This window comes from Apus apus, chromosome 15 (assembly GCF_020740795.1).
Source record: "Apus apus isolate bApuApu2 chromosome 15, bApuApu2.pri.cur, whole genome shotgun sequence".
Lineage (NCBI taxonomy): Eukaryota > Metazoa > Chordata > Aves > Apodiformes > Apodidae > Apus > Apus apus.
In genome coordinates, this window is record NC_067296.1 from 2,688,004 (window position 1) to 2,705,384 (window position 17,381).

The 17,381-nt window shown below is 47.8% G+C and overlaps 1 protein-coding gene across 1 annotated transcript in view; it reads right to left on the reverse strand.

The window, feature by feature from the left end:
• TOX2 (TOX high mobility group box family member 2) overlaps nucleotides 1-17,381 on the reverse strand; it is a 147,353-nt gene that overhangs the window by 60,186 nt on the left and 69,786 nt on the right. The window contains exon 3 of the mRNA XM_051633513.1: nucleotides 883-1,128. Coding sequence (XP_051489473.1) covers nucleotides 883-1,128 — 246 coding nt within the window. The remainder of the gene's footprint in view (nucleotides 1-882; nucleotides 1,129-17,381) is intronic.

Below are 17,381 nucleotides of genomic sequence, written 5' to 3' on the forward strand. Positions count from 1 at the left end.
CTTGAAACACAAAATTGCCAGCATCGGCATGGCCAGGCAGGTGACTGCAGCATCTGCCACCACAACCCAACCTCAGAGGGCAGCAGGGGAGCAAGGCAGGGCTGTGCCACCAGCTCTTCCCAATCTCCAGGGCAAACGCAACTGGTCTGGGTTGGAAGGGGCCTTCAAGTTCATCTATTCCCAACCCCCTGCCATGGGCAGGAACACCTCCCACAAGACCAAGTTGCTCCAAGCCCCATCCAACCTGCCCTTCAACACTTTCAGGGATGGGGCAGCCACAGCTTCCCTGGGCAACCTGGGCCAGGGTCTCACCACTGTCATAATGAAAAATTTCTTCCTAATGTCTAACCTAAATCTCCCCTCTTTCAGCTTAAAACCATTACCCTTCATCCTATCACTCCATGCCCATGGAGTGGGTCTCTCCAGTGCCTTGTTCTCACAGAATCACAGAATCTCAGGGGTTGGAAGGGACCTGGAAAGATCACCCAGCCCAACCCCCCTGCCAGAGCAGGGTCACCCAGAGCACATCACACAGGAACGTGTCCAGGTGGGTTTGAATGTCTCCAGAGAAGGAGACTCCACAGCCTCTCTGGGCAGCCTGGCCCAGGGCTCTGTCACTCTCACAGGAAAGAAGTTCTTCCTGATATTCACATGGAACCTCCTGTGCTCCAGTTTGCACCCATTGCCCTTTGTCCTATCACTGGGCATCACTGAACAAAGCCTGGTCTGTCCTCCTGACACTCACTCTTTCCATATTTGTAACCATGGATGAGGTCATCAATCAATTTTCTCATCTTTAACATCCTTCTACGTTCAACTGAACCAACAACCTGACACATGCAGTGGTGTTAACAACAGGTAGTAAGAGAGGATGTCACTGACCGTGGGTAGCTGGCTGGAGAGAAGATGCCCATCCTGACTCAACATGTTGGAGACCATGATGGCTGGTAGGTCCATGTTCTGGTAGGGGTAGGCTGGAATCAGGCTGTTCGGAGGGAGGCTGTGGCACAGGGAGTGATATCCAGCTTCATGGTCCACCAAGTGCAGGAGGGAAGGGTCGGGGAGGTTAGGAGGTGTTATGGGAGGGATCTCATAGTCTTCGTTACTCTCGTTCTGACCATTATATGTCTAAAACAGAAAAGAGGCATTTGATGATGAGTCACTGCCTTGTTGCTTCAGCAAAGTGATTATATTTGTATAAGAAACACAAAAGCTTATTCCAGTGGAAATATTAGGGAAGTGACATCTCCAGCCCTGGACACCAGAAGGTCGTAACTGTGTAGGAGCTGGGTAGTGAGTGTGGGAGAGCTGCACCATCCCTTAAGGACACCATGGGTCCTCACACCCCTCAGATCCACCTGGGCCATCCACATTGCTCCCCTCTCCTACGTCACATTCCTCTGGCACATCTTAACTTGCCAAAACCCCAGCAGAAACCTCCATAGCAGGACTGCAGCCAGGCATGGGGTGCTCACAGAGCCCATGGCCATGTCCCAACCAGCTGCTGCATGTTTAAGTCCAAACCCCTCTCTGGGAACCCAGTTCAGCTCTTACAATACCTACAGTTTGTATTTTCAAGAGGTTTTATGACAATTAGCTCTGTAGAAATAACGAGCACTTGGGAACAAAATCCCTGTGGATTCCTCACAAGCTCCAGCACAGAAGCTACAACCAGGGAGAGGGATTTGGAAACACAGCCCTCACATTTTTTAAAATCCTTCAACGAAAGCCTGCATGACTCTACCACACACAGAGATCTGTCCTTCCTGATATCCTTACCCAAATTTTCTGTGGACAAGCCCTCCCTCACCCCCCTGCCAGTGCTCCCTCAAGGTGACCACAATCACATGGAGATGCTGGTACTTCTCATGCTCCCTGGGTTTTCTGGTGGCTTATTTACTTCTAAATGTTCCATTATATATATATATATAAAATGTCATAGCACCTGTGCAATTGTTTTCACTTCAAACAAAACCATTTTTGGTTCATAATGTAAGTGTGAATCCATCAAAAATGATTAATTGTCAAAGCAGAATGTAACAAGTCTCTGGCAGAGGTGGCTTATTCTAAACATCTCCTGTTTCACATATGATTATAGCATACGAAATTCTGATTAGCCATAGTATTATACACATGGATTTTAAGCTAAATTTCCCAGATCACCCAGTTTCATGGTTGGATTTTGCTTTAATACTTGATTTAAGAGCAAAACCCCAGATGTGTGCAAACCCAGTTAAGCACTCTAGGCTTTATTAATCCATTGCCCCAGAGCTCCCCCTCAGATCCATGCTCTTCATCACCCCAGACTGCAGGGAGAAAACACTTAATAAAATGAAATAAAACCCCTGTTTAACCAGAATAGAGAAGCCAGTGGGGAGCAAGGAGGTATCTGTGGATAGGTGGGAAGGCTCCCAGCAGGATTGTTCCAGCACTGCCTGGGAGAGCTGCCTCTTCATGGGATGCCTGAGCAGGGGGTCACTCCTCAGCCCTGCTCCAGACCCCCTCTTTCACCTCCCTAATCCTGCTGCGAGAAGAGACAGAGAAAGGAGCTGGTCCTGCACATCCCACCCTCCCTGAGATTCCCACTGGCTGCAGGGAAATACAAGGATGAAAGAAATCCAAGCCTGGGCTACAGCAGCTCTGTGCCAACTGCTATTTTTTAGGGGAAATCCAAGCCTGGCCATGTTTCCAGCCAGCTTCTGGCTAGCAGCAGCATGACAGGGGGAAGGCAAGGGGCTGAGGGGTGTACACAGCAGCAGACAGACAGATCCCATTCAATACATCCCATAGTTAGGTCTCTGTTTGGGCTACTCTCTTCGAGGTACACGGATTCTTTCCCAGTTACTGAAGAGGATTTCACTCCGTGCTTCACGGGAAGGGGTTGCAATAAATCACGGCCCAGCAGACCTGTTCCTCCAACCGGTCTCTTTTGCTACCAGGTGTATAAGCAAGTGGCTTTGCTGTACTTCACTAAGTTATGCAAAACCCACTCAAAGTTTCCTAAAGCTCTCTTCAAACCTACAAGTTCCTCGTGCTGCTGCGGAGCAGCTCAGCCAAGGGCTTTGAGGAGGTTTTGTAAGGAGCACGAAAGCCCCGTCCCTCCCCCAGTGCTGCTCTGCTCTATTCAGCTGGGAGGAGTGGGGGGGGAAAAACAACACAACAAAACAACCCCAAACCAAAAAGACATGTTTAAATCACAAAGCTTTCCGAACAGGGACCGTATTGTGCAGACATATCAGAAATTACCATCCGAGCTGTACACAATCAAAATCAGATTAGACAATATCCAATCAACATCATCAGGCCTGGCGCCCACCAGCTTTTACACCCTGTGGCTGAGAACAATTTGCCCAAGTGAGCCACTTTTATTCCATATATGTTTTAAACAGACTGCTGGAGAGATAAAGGAGGGAGATGAGACTGATAGAAGGGTGGGGAAGGGGGGTGATTTGCTGTCACTGACACATCCGAGGTGACGTCTCCATCCCCACCAAGGGTGCTCTCGTGCATAAAAACTGGCACCTCAAACCAGCAACACCCACCACCCCTTTCTACCACCACGTGGGCTATGCTGCACATTCTTCTGCTTCCATTCTTATGTTAATTGGAATTAAATTAAACAGCCAATTATGCGTTATAAGGATACATTACAAATTAGATTAGAGAGCTGGTCTGAGCCCATTCATCCCGCCAGGACTCCAAAGGCGAGTGCAGAGAAGCTCAACTCTGCTCAAAGGGCTCCCATTGAGGTACACAAAACACCACGGAAGCTCTAGGATTTTCCACTGTCAAACAGATGACAGTGGTTGTGATTACACATGATTCCTCTTCAAATTAAAACACTGGAATCAGCTGAAACAACAAACCTCTTCTCGCAAAGCCCCTCTCAGCACAGGCTGCAGGGCAGGTGGGAGCTGCCGGGAGTGGAGCAGCAGGATGGAGCCATGCACCCCCTGAGAGGGGACAGTGCTCCTTCTCTGCCCCCTCCTTGCCCTCAGACCCCCACCCATCTCGCAACAACCCCATGAAATGCTACAGGCTTGGGGAAGAACAGCTGGAAAGCCGCCCAGAGGAAAAGGACCTGGGGGTGTTGACTGACAGCTGGCTGAATTTGAGCCAGCATGTGCACAGGTGCCCAAGAAGGCATCCTGGCTTGTATCAGCCATAATGTGGCTGGCAGGAATCATTCCCCTGTGCTGGGTACTGGTGAGGCCACCTCTCAAATCCTGGGTTCAGTTTTGGATCCCTCATGATGGCCAGAATCTTGTCTCTGCTGTGAACACAAAGCACGTTGTGGGTTGGCCACAAGCCCTGGGTGTCCCCTGCCTCTGCACCATGAGATTTTCCAACAGACACTGCAACCCTACACATTCTCTGCCAGCAGGCTCAAGACTACCCTCAGCATCACTGCTGCTTTGTATGTCGCTTCTACTCTGTGCCTCCTCTGGACCTGCAGAGAAATCACAGAATCACAGAATCTCAGGGGTTGGAAGGGACCTGGAAAGATCACCCAGCCCAACCCCCCTGCCAGAGCAGGGTCACCCAGAGCACATCACACAGGAACGTGTCCAGGTGGGTTTGAATGTCTCCAGAGAAGGAGACTCCACAGCCTCTCTGGGCAGCTTGTCCCAGGGCTCTGTCACTCCAAGCCCTGCCAGCTCTGTCAGCCCTGAAGTAACGAACCCACCCTGCCCAACCAGGGACCCGAGCCCTGGGACAGATTCCCAGCAAGCACAGGGAAGGGAGACTGCTCTGGATCCATTCCCCCACCCTGTGCAGTAGCCAAGCAGCCTCACACATCCAGCTGGTCTCAAACTAAGGGATGTCCTTAACACAGAGCAGCTCCTGAGGAACCAGCTGGGATCCAGCTAAAGCCATAGCTACAGCTGTTGGTTAAAGGACACCAAGAACTCACCATGGAGGAGACTCAGAGGGGAGCTACAAGTGTTGACCACATTAAGCCTTGAGCTTTCTCCTGCCTTTTCCAATCTGGGAGGGAAGTGCTGTCCTTCTTTACAAAACACACCACAACCAGCCAGCACCATCTCTTCACTTGCACACTGATATCAATCACAGAGGACATGACATGACCAAGGACCTGGGAAACTGTTCTCAGCAGCATGGCAACTGTCCAATGACCCCAATTCTCCACTGAGTCGTGTTCTGTGTGATTATCTCTGAGGATCTGGGAGTTGCAGCCAAACATCGATTCAGAGAAATATTATTCACAGGGAGAAGGAGAGAGATTTGCAGTATTATTGCAGGTAAATATTTGCCCTGTCAAATAACATTCAACAGTAAATATGAGCCTAAGAGAGAACATTTATTCTTGGAAAGGTACAAGGAAATATGTAGGCTGGTGTGATCCATCTCACCCTAATCATCCAGATGACACAAACCACCATGGTCTCTGTACCATCCCTCATCTACTAACCAGGTTGTTCCTGCACAAGAGCTTACTGCTGTAGGAACGTGACCCTCCAGACACTTCAGAGATTAGGTGGGTCTAAGCAGACCAAAACCAGCCTGGCAGGTCTGCAAGGTGGGGAAAACATTGCTGTTTGTGAGGCTGAGATATCACCAAGGGCTGCACCTTGAGCTCAGGATGTACATGAAGAGCAGGGAGGAGGAAGGAGGACATGGAGGTTATGGGCTGCCCACGCTGTCCCACCAGCAGCAACATCTGTACCCTCCCTCCCACCAAGCTGGACACAGGGATGGCAGCAGAACCTGGGCCTGAGGGCTGTGTGTCCCACTGGGGTCTCCTCTCCCACTGGCACCATGATCTGCACCAGCCCAGCTTGGGACAGGGGCTGCAGAAAAACAACCCATGGGGGGTACCATGGGGTACCTCGATCGCACCAATGCTGGATGATGCATTGGAACAGGTCAGAAGCCAGGTGAGCACATGGCTTTTTCACACAGAAACTCTCCCTCCTTCTTTTACCTACAAAAGGATTCACCATGTGTCAGTGTTCACAGGAGCTGCAGGGCATGCCAGGGTGAGAGAAGATGGTTTAAAGAGTCCAAGCACAATGAATAAGTGAAATCCAAGGCTTAATGAAGGCAACCTACCCTGCATTTCCTTGCAAGCCTTCAAACTGTTCCCCCACCACACACACCACTCAGCAGAGACATGGTCCTATTTGCAAGAAGAGGATTTTGACACACTTCTCCAGCACTTGAACCAGAGAAGTTTTCTTCTTGGCACCAAACAGAATCACGGAATCATTCTGGTTGGAAAAGACCTTTAGGATCATTGAGTCCAACCATAGCCTCACTCTACCAACCATTAACTCAGCTGTACCATGTGCAGTGCTAAACCATGTCCCTCAGCACCACATCTACACGGCTTTTAAACACCTTCAGGGATGGTGATTCAACCGCCTCCCTGGGCAGCCTGTCCCAGAGTTCGACGACCCTTTCAGTGAAGAAGTTTCTTTTAATATCCAAACTAAACCTCTCCTGGCCCAACTTAAAACACTGAACCCATAGGACAGAAATGATAGCTCGGGTGGCAGGAGAAGGTGGAAGTCACTTGGACATGGCCAACTCCAGAGAAATGCTCTGGGGCCAGCAGGGGAACCGGTCTGGTGACTGAGGGGCTGCAGATGCCTTTGGCCCCACCTCTCCAGAGGAGGGATGCCAAGGGCTGTGCTCACACCTGTGATTCCCAAAGCTCCATGCTCAGGAATAAAGCAGAGCTGATTTTCCACATCAGCAGCTCGGGGGCTTAGAAATGGAAATTGATTCACCTCATCTTCATACGCAGAGATCCAGCATGTGAATGGCAGGGCCAATGAATTACTTGGGTAGAGTTGGATAACTACTGGAAAGAAGTATTTATTAACTCAGTCACATACAATCTTTGTCTTTCAAGTGTTCCCAGCCCCTTTTACATTGATTTTCACGTGCTCGCACTTTTTTTGACTCTGGGAATGCAGTTGAAAAGGGAAAAAGGAGGAAAAAATGAACATAAACGTGCACTGGAAGCATCTGCAACATCTTTGGTGAGAGGCAGCCACGCCGGGGAGGTTGGGAGCACAGCCCAGCAGCAGGCAACCCGGGCTCTGCCTACCTCTGTGCTCCTCTTCCACACCTGTAGTACTGGGGTTTTAAATCCCAAACAAATGCTCTACCCAAAGAGCAAGGACACACGTCCACATGCCTAAATTCTCCCCATTTCCTCCTGTCATTGCTCTGGTGCTACAATAACCCAGCTCCACTGCATGGAGCTGGATGGTCACCTTCTAACTTCACATGAGTTGACCTTGCCCCATCTCCTGCCCACGCAGGAACACAGCCATGGCTCTTCCAAGAGCTGAGCCTGCTGGATGGTTTCAAAAAATGTGAGAGTGCCAAAAAGGTCTCTTTTCTACAAGGTTCATAAGACCACGCATGCCCAGAAGGGAGATTTCAGGGTCCTAAATGCTCATGCCTGCCCTAATCATCTTTGATCTTCTTGGCTGGTTGCTACAGCAGCAACAGGATGGCTGCAATGTGATGCCATGGTGCTCAGCAGGATGGGGACTGTGAAGGGAACCAGCCAGGAATATTCAGAGGGAAGAGAGAAATTTCAGTTCACTCAGAACGATAAAGCTTTGGGGGGCACACACCCAGTCCTGCTGCTCACCAGAGAAGCTTGTTTTGTGTCACCAAAGCCAGAAACAACATCCTGGGACTCTCTGGCATCAACCTGTTCACTAGTACCTCATTTATATGGGTTGGAAATGAAGAACAAGCTACCAAATATTAATAATGATTGGTATGATGGACAATCCCTCAGGTTCCACCTGGACAAGGATCTACTTGTGGTCCAACAGCAGCAGTGGTGATGGTCCCTGCCCCGTGCCCTCAAGTACAGCCCAACAAGGTTCCCTGGGATTGGTTCCTGGGGTGAAACACCTGCCTGCATTTTTGCCACGTCCCTTTTGATGGTCCCTTCCAACCCAAACCATTCCATATGATGCCAAGAAGACCTTACAGCCAGGCTTGATATTGTCCAACCTGTGCCTGACCTGCACCACCACCTCACCAAAAAAAACCCAAACAGCTAAAAATATTGGAATTCTATGAAAAATTTACAGCAAAGGAAATCAGCCCCTATTGTAGGATTTGAAAAAGGCTCCCAACTCCCTCTCTCCCCACATTTTTTAATTTTTTTAATCAGTATCTTATCCAGAACTGGAATCCTGTCAGGAATAGTGGATAGCAGAGAACTATAACTTCTTATTATGTGTATAGTGATTTTATGAATTCAGTGGGGAATGAAATGCAATTTTGTCAGACTTGTCTGTGTTCATAATGACCAAGTCAAATTAATCATCGTGGATAATACTCCTGTGTCAGCCATTCAAGAGATTTTTTAATAGAATTTTTCTGATTCATGTCTTGCAGTACATCAGATCTGTAGTAACACAGGCACTTCTAAAAATCAGTGCAATTATGGCTTCTTGTTGGCCTGTCATTTTCCTGGAATAAAAATGTCTCTGCAAAAGTCATAGACTGTACATAAACCAAAATGGAAAACAAAAATATAGTTACAATTAGGCTTGCTTTTTTTTTTTTCCCCTAAAGATTTAATATCTTTTGGAGGTCATTATTTACAGGCAATATATAAAGCTACAGTGCATGATGCTGAAGATGGGCTGGTTTATCACAACACATCCCAGTTTTGTCCTGGTTGTCATTCTCCTTCTGATTGCCCTTTGAGTTAGAGGGCTTTTTGCAGGCATGGAAATCACTATCCCACAGAACAAACAGGGGATAGGTAATGGGCTTGCAGTCAAATTATTGTGTTTATTAAAAATGTGTCCAGGAAAGCCCACATAGATCCCAAAGGGCTCTTGTTCAGGAAAATCTCTGGTTCAAGAAAAGGTTAGAGTTACCATAAAGGCAGATACACATGCATGGAAGCAGCAGAGCAGCATGCAGGGGTGTATGATGGATTAGTAATTTATCCTTCTGGGGGGGGAGAGAGAGAGACAGACCTCTAATTCCCCAGTGATACGGGCAAAAATGAGTTTTGGAAGTAGCTATCCTCAGGAATAAAGGGGCAGAAAAATGTCAACCACCTCAGAGATCTCAGCTTTTCCTCCTTTTGTTGCAAGGCAGCAATTGCCTTGTAAGCAAGTGCAGGGGAGGGCTCTGGCAGAGCCAGAGCATGTCCCAAAAGAGAGCTCCACCTGAACATGCTGGGACAACTGTCCCTCCACATCCACCTTCTCATGTTACCAGCTACACATCCTGGGGAGAAAAGCTCTCAGAACAACTGGCAGGGAGGAATGGAAATGCACAACCACGTACTGTCCTCCCAAGAAGTCCAGACCCACGTAAGCAACCAGATCAGCAGTTTCTCCAGTCAGACTGACTAAAAACACTGACCTAAAATGTTAGCCAATACTAGCTGACACTTTGGAGGAGATCCAAAAATCCCTAGTGAATAATTCTGGAAGTTCCTCAGAGAACAGAACATTTCATCCCTCCTCTTCACCCACCTCACCTGGTTTTATTTCCCTTCCACCTCCTTGCATCTCTATTACGTTTTTGACAGGGTGTTCCCCAGGCTCCTTGCAAAATTCTCCCAAACCTACCACTTTGCAGCTTTGCTGTGGTTACTTCTCTGAAATGCCACTGGAACAAGACAGAGGATGTCCAGGCATCACCTTCCTCTGCCCCATCCTGTCCTGACCCGTGCTGGAGTTACGGCACACGTGGAGATGCCACATCTGGACTCACCCTCTCCAGCTGTGGAAGCTGAACACTGGATGGCAACACCACACCCCTACAACCAAGATCTTCAACTTCTGAAGAAGCAGATGGGTCATTAAGGCTTGGAGTCTGCTGACAGTATTTTCAGAAACATTCAATATTGTCTTATGCAAATGCCAGCAGTAACCAGAGCTCTGGAAAACCCTTCGGTGTAGCAGGGCCAGGACTGGAAGGCATGTTTGTCATTGCTTCTTGACCACTTGTATTAATCTCTTGCTTCACCTTTGTTTTAGTTACCTACCCAACATTGACAAGAGAACTGTTGCATTTCACTGTCAGTTTTTGTGGCTTTCCTACCCTGTGTTTTTTTTTTTCCATGCAAACATGGCAGGATGCCAGGGGAAGCCAGGAGATGTGAAAGCTCCTGATCCACATCAGCAAAATGCACCTCTGTCATCTGTCTAACAGCCAGGCTCCTTAAAATTGTTTAGAATGATTTTTGCCTGTTTTTAAAAATATATTGAAGGGACTGTACATACAGCAAGAGAGGAGCCGAGGGGGATGTAAAATTAGTCTGGCTGGGCCAGACTAATAAAAACCCTTTTTCATTTCTTTCCCAGTATCTCGTCTGGAAGCAAATACAAGGAAAATGATAATATTCTACTTGAGAATATCATGCCTTTCTGGGAATTATTTGAGGAGTGCAGATTTTACATAATTGCCTTTTTTTTTGTCTCATGGCAAACTGAACTCGCATAATAGGATCAGTGCACTTCACAGAAACTCATTGTTGGGCTGTTGGGGTTTGGTATTTTGTGTAGAGCCAAGGGTACATTATATAATGATGTATAATGCACTGTAAGCAGGTCAAGAGATAAGGCAGCTTGAAAACAGTCCTGGAGTGCATGCAAGAGAGAATTAGTAAAAAGCACTCTAAGAAATTAATTCGACCTGGATTCAGTCGAGCAAGAAGGACCCAGAGCAGGAAGGAAACATATTCTGTATCATACTTGTCCCCTTTTGTTTTAGACTGTCTTTCTCTTGTGCTGAAAATTGAAGGTGTGGGCGCTTTATGGCAAGTTTTCCAGAGTTTCATCTCCAAGGCTATGTCCTAGCCCTCAGCCCAGAGCCACCCCCTGCACCTCAGGCAGTGTGGCAAGTGCTGCTTTCCCTAAATGATCCAAGATCCCAAGATCCCCCAGCAAAGCCACAACAGCAGCACAAGCCACCTTGGACCAAGCCTTGTTTTCTCCCAGCTGTGCCCAGATGATTTTTTTTTCCCCTCCCATCAGCACAGATAAATTTTCAGACAAAGCCCTGTGTGGTTCTCCCAGCCCAAAGCAGATCTACAGCCACCAGGGCTGGGGTTTTGCCAGGAGCTGAGACACACATGGACAACCAAAACCACACCTTGGTCCTAAGGGGTCCTACATTACACCTGGTTTTCTCTCGTCACCACACACGTGCCCTGTCTTCCCATGTGGAAACCCAAGTAATTAACCTCTGTTAAGTCCTTTTAGGACACAAATGAATCTTAAGAGCACCTGGAGCATCAATGGTGCTCATGATCCCAGTCCAAGGCTGTGCAGGCAGAGCAAAGCCAACAGTAAGAGCTCTTGGTACTCTTGCCTGCAAAGTGAGGCTCTCAGCCAGAGGAAATAAACTGGGCCAGCCCAAATGGCTACATTTCTAGTTGCTTAAAGTTGTGAGCCAGGCCAGCTTGGCCAGTGGTGGCAGGGATCAGACCTGGACCTTTGAAGCCCAATGCATGGCTCACCAAAGATGTGAGCACACACGCTTCCAAAGTCAGATGTGGGACCCCCAAAACAAATTGACAAGAAAACGACATAAAATTATTATTATTAACAATATTAATAATGAAAGAATCCAACAGAATCAGTGGCAACCCTCCCTGTCACCCAGATTTGACACGTCTGATTAGCACGAGGAAGGCAGACGTGTGGGGAGCTCTTGCAATCCAGCACCTCCCCCAGGGTGCCCAGCTGCTGCAGAAGCAATTTCACAGCTCATCATCCACTATGAGATTAAAATTATTATTTTTTTCCTCCCGTGAAGTATTAATAAATTGTGCAGGCAGGCCAGAGTTAGTGCCATTTACACAAATGGGAGTGAATCACCCACCTAGTTATTTCTTAATGGATTGAGTATCTGTGTTCCTCCTTATCCTGTAATTTAAAAAATACTAAATACACAAACCTGTTTATTTGTCTCATCAGGCCCCAGGCCAGGTTTTATTAAGCCTGAGGATACCAGGACAAAGGCAGAGCTGCTGCTCCCTTGGACCTGCCCAGCACTTTACAAGGGAACAATACCAGAACATCCACATTGATCAGTATGAAAGGGGAAGTGCCCTTCAAAAAGGTCCAAGACACATTGAAATCCCTCCCAGAATCCACTTGCTTTCCCTTCTGGGTGCAAAACTCACTGAGGCATCACTGATACAATGCAGCTTCCTTGGTACACACAGTGAAGATGTAAAGCTGCAGTCAGGGCCCCACTAATGGCTCTTTGAACATTGCTGCTTTATTAGGGTATCAGATGAAGCAGGCATGTTTAATGTTTAAACTTCCAACGACAAATGCCTTCAGCAAATATGTTTTATGTATTTATTCAGTGCTTCTTAAGTGCCTGTTGCCTCAGCAGCTGAGATGCTGCTTACCTGCTTTCTTGTTCTTTTATTTTTTTAAATTTTATTAGAATTAAGAACATATCAATGCTTGGTAAAATGCCACCTTCTTCCCTCCCCTTTCTCCTCTTTATCCCCAAGGGGAGCTTGAAATCCTTTCCCTGTCCATCCACTGCAAAACATTCCAGACTGCCAGGAAGTTACTGAAATAGGAAAAGGAAATTAACTGAAATCACCAGTGCAATAAATCAGCCTCCCACGTTACCCTGAAGACCCTCAGCTCCAGAACCTGGCTCCAGCACATGGGAGAAGTGCCAAAGCCAGATACCTCTGAGCCAGCTTTGCCAAAGTAAACCCTGAGGTGGGACAGCAAGAGCATCTACCTGATTTCCATCTCAGTGGAAATGGTTTGGGCTGCTTCCAAAGCTGAGGCAGGACGTGTCTGCCAGCAGCTAAGCAGGACCTGATTTCAGTTGGTCAAAGGAGATATTCAAGATTACAGAATCACAGAATCCTGCTAGTTAGAAAAGACCTTTAAGATCATCAAGTCCAACCATTAACCCAACTCTACCAAGCCTGATGCTAAACCATGTCCTTCAGCACCACATCTACACAGCTTTTAGGTACTTCCAGGGATGATATTTGAACCACCTCCCTGGGCAGCCTCTTCCAGTGTTAATACCCCTCTCAGTGAAGAAGTTTCTTCTAACACTCAGTCTAAACCTCCCCTGGCACAACTTGAGGCCATTTCCTCTTGTCCTGTTGCTTGATACTTGGGAGATTGACCCCCCCTCTCTCCAACCTTGTCTCAGGGAGTTGTAGGGAACGAGAAGGTCTCCCCTCAGCCTCCTTTTCTTCAGGCTGAACACCCTCAGTTCCCTCAGATGATCCTTATGAGACTTGTGCTCCAGAGCCTTCCCCATCTTTGTTGCCCTTCTCTGGACACACTCCAGCACCATGGGATCAGGATGCCTCACTCTCTGCAGGCCACAAACAAGCAACACTCAAAAACGTGCCAGTCCTCCCACTTCATGAGAGGTCAAGCCAATCCCCCGGGATTTCTCTCTGCCTCCTTTACATTTCCTGAGCTTCTGAGCACCAGGATGACAAGCCTTCCTCCACAACCACGAGTGCAAGAATTGAAGTCCTTTACTCCCTCATCCAAAGCAGAAGCTGCCATGTCACAAGAGCACAAAGGTGTTGGGCCATCAGGGAAAACCACGAAGCCCCAAGAGACTCATGACAAAACTGCAAGAACTCTTAACATGGTTCAGGGTCAAGTATCCAAATCCTCAGCACAGGTGTGAAAATCTCAGCCTGAAGCCTCCAAGACGTGAATGTTGGGAAACAAATAGATTTTTATCTTTAACAATTTTAGTGTTGTGGTGTTTTTTTTTCTTGGATAAAAACGGGATCACGTGGGGTAGCTAAAAAAGGGCTCAAACACACAAGTTGCTGTGAGGGGCTCATCTATGTCCTAGATCACAGACACTCACCAAATACCTTTGGAAACATTCAGCAACCTGGACGAAATGAACAGCTGGAGTAGGTACCACCCTTTTCAGGAGGAAGGCAAAAAGAAAAAAACCCATCCAATTAACAATCAAAATTGTTTCCCGGAAGCAATGACAGCTCTCCAGCTGAAAGGACAGAAGGGCCACCAAGCTGTTGCTGGTGGGGAGAAAGGACTGTTGAAGGCACTGGCAGCTCGAGAGGCAAGAAACAGCAGCTTTTGACAGAGGGAAGGACTTTGCAGAGGAGATGAAGGGGCCTGATGGGTCACACCAACACCAACCAGGTTGCACGATCGTGAGGGACCCAACCCAACACACAAGGCATGAGGTGGCAAGCACTGCACCCAAAGGAAGCCAGCCCCAGCCACCCAGAGGCCAAATCAACTGAAACTCTTCATTCATGAAGGAGCTGGAGAGCTTTTTCTGCTCTATTTTACTAGTTTACAACACGCCAGGTAGAACCCGAATTGTTCCAGGGGAAACGGGCAGAGTTGGATGAGCCAAAGAGACAGAGATGCTCCTGCAGAGGTTGAGGAGCTCTGGGCACACCAGGGCTGCAGGGAACACAGCCAAAACATCGACCCCCTGGTAAAAAATGACATTTGCCCAGTGTACTCAAGGGCTTCAGCTGCCAACCTTCAAGCCCGAGGTCAGAGCCAAGATATTTCCACAAACCTGTGACCACCCAGAGCCAAGGGATTCTATTGCTACTGTGGGTACAAACCTGGGTACCTCAGGGTCCTACTTAGTGCTACCATAAAGCATCATCTGAATTTAGCCCCTAATATGATCAAAATGGGAGAAATCCTTTCAAGGAATCAGAATCACGGAATGGTTTGGGTTGGAAGGGACCTTCAAGATCATCCAGATCCAACCCCCTGCATGGGCAGGGACACCTCCCACCAGCCCAGGCTGCTCCAAGCCCCATCCAACCTGCCCTTCAACACTGCCAGGGATGGGGCAGCCACAGCTTCCCTGGGCAACCTGGGCCAGGCTCTCACCACCCTCACAGGGAAGAATTTCCTCCTCATGTCCCACCTAAAACTAACCTCCTCCAGTTTTAATCCATCACTCTTTGTCTTCTCACTGCAAGCCCTTGTCAAAAGTCCCTCTCCATGGGAAAAAACTTTCCTGAGAGAAAAGCAGCTTTGAGCACGAGCCCTCAGCACCATGTAGGTGTCTGGTTTTGTTCAGAAGTCATCTGGAATTCTTAAAACAAGTTTTCTAAATTGTCTTCCAGAGACTGATGACTTTATTTTTATTATTATTTTTTTTTTCTTCCCTCCTTAATAAACTTTCAGGGGTATCTTTATTGTTATGTCTAATTTTAGAGAAAACGAACATTTCCTGAGATTCAATTTCTCTCATAATTGTTGGAAGGAAACTAAATGGTCTGCTGTAAACATTCACTGTATTGTGCAAAAAGGATCTTTATTACAGCCCACTGGGAATATTAAGAAAATTCCCAATCCTGGTCCTTTTTTTTTGTGGTGTTTTTTTTTTTTTTCCAAGCTCACTCTTTTCTCTTATATACCCCTTAATGTCAGCTCAACCATTCTGCAGGCGAGCTGTGAGAGCTTTAAATGTATTATTTAACAACCAAGGGTAGAATCAAGGCTTCTGAGCAGTGACATCCTTCCTCTCTGCCTTCTCTTTTAGGGCTTTCTATTCCAGAAGATGGGAATGGCTCTTCCATTTGTCTGTGTGCCTTGGAGTTGATGAAAAAAACCTCATTAGTTTACTCTGACATATACTCAATACAGTCTATGTACATATATATATATATATATATTTTTTCATTTTATTCTACAGCTGCAAAATGATACTAAATTTCAACAGATTGGAATGAAAACTGTGGCCTTGGAACATTTCCCTTAAAGGGTCTTATGTTGATTCAGGATTCATGAATCATTTTCCAGTAATACAACTGTAATTATTCTTAAAGTGTTATGTTTGAAGGTTTAATTTGAAATACTTGCAAAAAGCTCTTTTTCACGTTGATAGTTTGTAATCTTCATGGTAATCAGTTCGTTCCTTCCCACAGCAGCCAAGAAAATGCAATTTAATAAGAAACTCATACTCTTCACTCACGTTTTAATTAAAGTAATAAAAACCAAGTCATACTTTGCCCTTTGCAGTGTACACAGATGGACAGACCTGAGCCACACAGCAGCAGGGCAGGCACTTCTGGTGGCTGCTGATGGGTTTCCTAGTTTGAGAGAAATTGAATTCAGCCTTGCTCAGAGGCTGCTGATCATGAAAACAATGTCACTGATGAGACCCAACAGGGTCCTCAGCAGAACTGTGATATGGGTGGTGGATGCCTGGGCCAAACACACAGCTCTGGGGCAGCTTTGCCACCTTTCAGCCCACCAGCAGGAGCAAAATTGCTCTGAGGTGGCTCCAGTGCCAGCAATACCTCCTTTTTAAAGGCCACTGCATCCCTAACTGCCTCGGGGTTGTGGTTCTCATCCCAGCTCTGAGCAGCCTGGCCCGGTGCATCATCCTCCAGGGAAAGATCTCAGCCTTTCCCAAAGGAGCAGAACCAGGCAGGGCTGGTGGCACAGCCATTCGTGCTGCCCTCCTGGGGACCTGCAACGTGTGAACCCCACGTCTGCTGCCCACAGCACACACTTGCCTCCTCCCTTGTACCCACTCCCCTCTCCAGGACACCCATGGTGCACGACCCTCTCCTGGGGACCACCAGACAGGCTCCCCAGTGATAGGACAAGGAGTAATGGATACAAACTGGATCATAGGAGGTTTAAGGTGAATATCAGAAAAATTTTTTTTACTGTGAGAGTGACAGAGCCCTGGAACAGGCTGCCCAGAGAGGCTGTGGAGGCTCCTTCACTGGAGACATTCAAACCCGCCTGGACACGTTCCTGTGTGATGTGCTCTGGGTGACCCTGCTCTGGCAGGGGGGTTGGACTGGGTGATCTTTCCAGGTCCCTTCCAACCCCTAGGATTCTATGATTCTATGATTCTATGATTCCCCTGCCCTGTCACCCATGGTACCCACCCTCCTCTGCCCAGGTACCTGTAGCTGCACCCACTCGGAGCTGCTCAGGCTTCAAGACAGGGATGCCCAGGGTTCTGCTGCACAAATCCCACCACAGAAGTGTCAGTACTAACACAACTGGCCCAGTGTGTGCAGGTGCCAAGTTCTCAGGGGCTGGCTCCCAGTGAGGTCCCACCACTTTGCCAGACTAGTCAGGGTTGGGTACCCTGTCCTGCTTGCAGACAAGCTGCCAGGGCATTGCTGGACACCAGCTCAGGTCCACAGCTCTGCCCAACTGCATGAGCAAGCAGAAGCTCCAAGTGTGAGAAGCTGGATGGCCACACTCAGGATACATGACCCTCATCATCCTCCAGTAACCCTGAGATGCTCTGCTGAGCTGGGCAGGTGAGCAGGGGCTAGAGCAGAGCCCAGTGGAGGTTACAGAGGGGTCTTCCTTTCTGCACAGCCCTTCATCAGGCCAAACCCTGCAGTGGAAAACAACACTTTC